Consider the following 2869-nt stretch of genomic DNA (forward strand, 5'->3'; position numbering starts at 1 on the left):
CAAATGGGACTTGATCCTAGATCATGTGTGTCAAACTCAAGGCCCATGGGCTGAATGCATTTTATGTGGCCTTCGAAAGCTTAAAATGTGTATGGTTGTCTTAAAATAAAAGTCTATGCCAATTGAAAATGTACACCGACCATAAACTACATCTCCCACAACGCACGTCAATTTTGGGACCCATATAGTATTGCCATCCCGCCACTGGATGGCAGTGTTTAGCCTTCAGCCTTTAACCAGCAACTTCCCGACAAGTGGAAATGAGAAATACCAATTAATCCCAAAATGTCCAAGAAGTTTACAGTTTGATGCAGAAGGAAGGTAATTTAACAAAAGGTGGGAAAGCGAATATACTGTATGTTTCTGCTTCAAGGAGAAAACCCTTTGTCTTTTCTGTCATGAGGCAGTGTCGGTGATGTAACAGAACTGGCGTTGGCATTGAGAGACCAAACATGGAGCCAAGTATGCTAAATTTAGCCCCCGAGAAAAAACAACAACAATTTGTCAAAGAATTAAAAGACAAACTGCAGTTGTAGCAGGAGATGTGCAAAAAAGCTACAGCAAAAATTATGCTGGCTTGATGTTATTGAGGAAAAAAATGTTGGATTGAATTTTTCAAATTTATTTTGAGTAACAAAAGTTGTTGCAGTCTGTTCAAGTTCATATTTCTGGTTAAATCATTATCAGTTTGACTGTTCAATAAATGTTAATCCTATTTGGCTCGCAACTGTAACTGGTTTAATTTTCGGCCCTTGTGTGATTTGAGTTTGACACCCCTGCTCTAGAGGCTAGCATAAGTAAAAATAAATAAATAAATATATATAAAATCTGATTTGACTGACAACAAAAAGTAAACAATAATAAACAGCAACATTCAAGAAGAGTTCTGTCCTATCACTTCTAAATGGATTTGTGTAGGTTTATTGGTAATAAACACTGCAAACAATGGTATCCTCAAAGTGCCTACAGATGAGTTAAGATTTGACTTCTATCTTCAGAAGGAGCCTTATTTCTGACTCAAATTCAACTCAAGATTACACTTGACCCTCACATCTACCATGAGTTGTCAGAAAGGCTCCTGGCTTAGTCCTGCAATGTCCATTTCTATTACTGATGTATTGTGTTAAAAAACTAGCTGGTGGAGCAATAAATCCTAAATGTGTTTAAAGGTAACGGTCATTACTAGCTACCATGTATCAATGTTGGTGTATTTAGAAGCCAATGAATATTCAGAGCATACAAAATCATTATTAAAAGCAGCCCCTAAACCTCTACCCTTGCCATTCTAAGTTTATCTCACACATTGCCCTAATTTCAGCTGCCAGCTCATGCTGATATCTGACAGTTCGCTCTCAGCAAAAGGAAAATGCAAAAATGTGAAAGTTATTTTGCAAGACACTGTACAATTTGGTTTCAAAAAATTCCAGGTTTTCCAGGAAGTGTGGGAACCCTGTCATAAATGCTGACCACTAGCGTTCTGTTTACCTTGAGGGCAGTGGCCACCTTCTTCCATTCTGGAGTTAGACTTTGGCAGTGACCGCACCTGTGGGGGCAAATGGAGGAGATGTAGACCTGTGAGTAATAAATCTAACTTAGAAACCAATGGGGATGAAAAAGATGGTAGTTAACTGGTACTCAAGTCCTAAAACATTTCATTTTATCAGGAGACAAGCTTGTAGTCCTTCACAACATCACACACACATCACTCCTATGAGTCAAATGAGCCAATATTAACATATCCAGTGAATATTTAACACCTTTTATTTACAGAGACTTCAGGCTTGCACATCTCCACTGGCTACGTGTTCACTGCTCAATGGTCTAGTCCATGAACTGACACAATCCAAACTGCTCAACTTGACGGATTGCACAAGTCAAGAACAGCGTTTTCTTCAAATCCCTAGAATTCAAACAAACTCTGACTACTCAAGACAAAGCTCAAGTCAATTTGTTTAGCTTTAATTTGTGCAATTGAGTGTATGAATGTCTGCCTGCATCTGTGCTATGTGTCGTTATCCCTCTGTAAACTCATTTCAATCAATTTGGCATGAGATTGTGTTATACAAATAAAAGATCTGTGTGACTGAACCCGAAGAGGAAGTGCCAACTTTGCATACAAGTCTCTAGAGTCTGTTCAGATCAAAACTACAGTTGATGTTTCCATAAACCTTTTACAACCAGTGGCCTCGAGCAGTCAATGTGAGATGATGGTAATAAGACTATGGTCACTGTGCCAATACTTGGTTGATCTGGAGACACTAGTTGCAACTTAACAATGGCCACCAAATTTGCAAGGACTCACCAGGGAGCGTAAAACTCAACCAGCCACAGACTGTCACTCTGGATGACCTCCCTGTTGAAGTTGGAGGGGGTGAGCTCAACAACATCATCACTAGCAGAGTAAAAGGCTTGGACCGACAGGACCAGCGAGCAGCCCAACACTCCTGCAAGACAAAATGAAGATACAAAAAAACTCAACGTTAACCTCAACAATATGCACTCACCTCAGCTACGGTAGGAACTGAAATAACACCCCAGTTTTACTTGTATACAGCATGAGTGCAAATTTATGAAATAGAAGGTGAAATTAACGTTTATTGGTTCACCGATTAAACGGTCACGGAAGCCTAGCCTCTGTACCGTAACTTAGCAAATCAAGCTAACAGCGAAAACGCAGTCAACCACACCTACCACTAACAAATTCACAGGTGATACTTTTTTTTAATAAGCAAAAAACCCGCTGCTGGAATTACTCACCAAAGAAAAGCGGTCTCATTGTTTTAGCTGCGCGCTTTCGCCACTCGCCTCCTCAGTTAACAACACACAGAATGCTGCTCCCGAGTCTCTCCAAAAAAGTAGATCGGGAAAA

At 39.8% G+C, this 2869-nt stretch overlaps 1 protein-coding gene across 1 annotated transcript in view; it reads right to left on the minus strand.

The window, feature by feature from the left end:
• pdia6 (protein disulfide isomerase family A, member 6) overlaps positions 1-2869 on the minus strand; it is an 8445-nt gene extending 5576 nt beyond the window's left edge. Inside the window, exons 1-3 of the mRNA XM_020589107.1 lie at positions 2758-2869; positions 2303-2444; positions 1486-1543 (exon numbers count right to left, since the gene is read on the minus strand). Of these exons, the coding sequence (XP_020444763.1) occupies positions 1486-1543; positions 2303-2444; positions 2758-2776 (219 nt within the window). The 5' untranslated portion in view covers positions 2777-2869. The remainder of the gene's footprint in view (positions 1-1485; positions 1544-2302; positions 2445-2757) is intronic.

This window comes from Monopterus albus, unplaced genomic scaffold, assembly GCF_001952655.1.
Source record: "Monopterus albus unplaced genomic scaffold, M_albus_1.0 scaffold9.1, whole genome shotgun sequence".
In the NCBI taxonomy this organism is placed as follows: domain Eukaryota; kingdom Metazoa; phylum Chordata; class Actinopteri; order Synbranchiformes; family Synbranchidae; genus Monopterus; species Monopterus albus.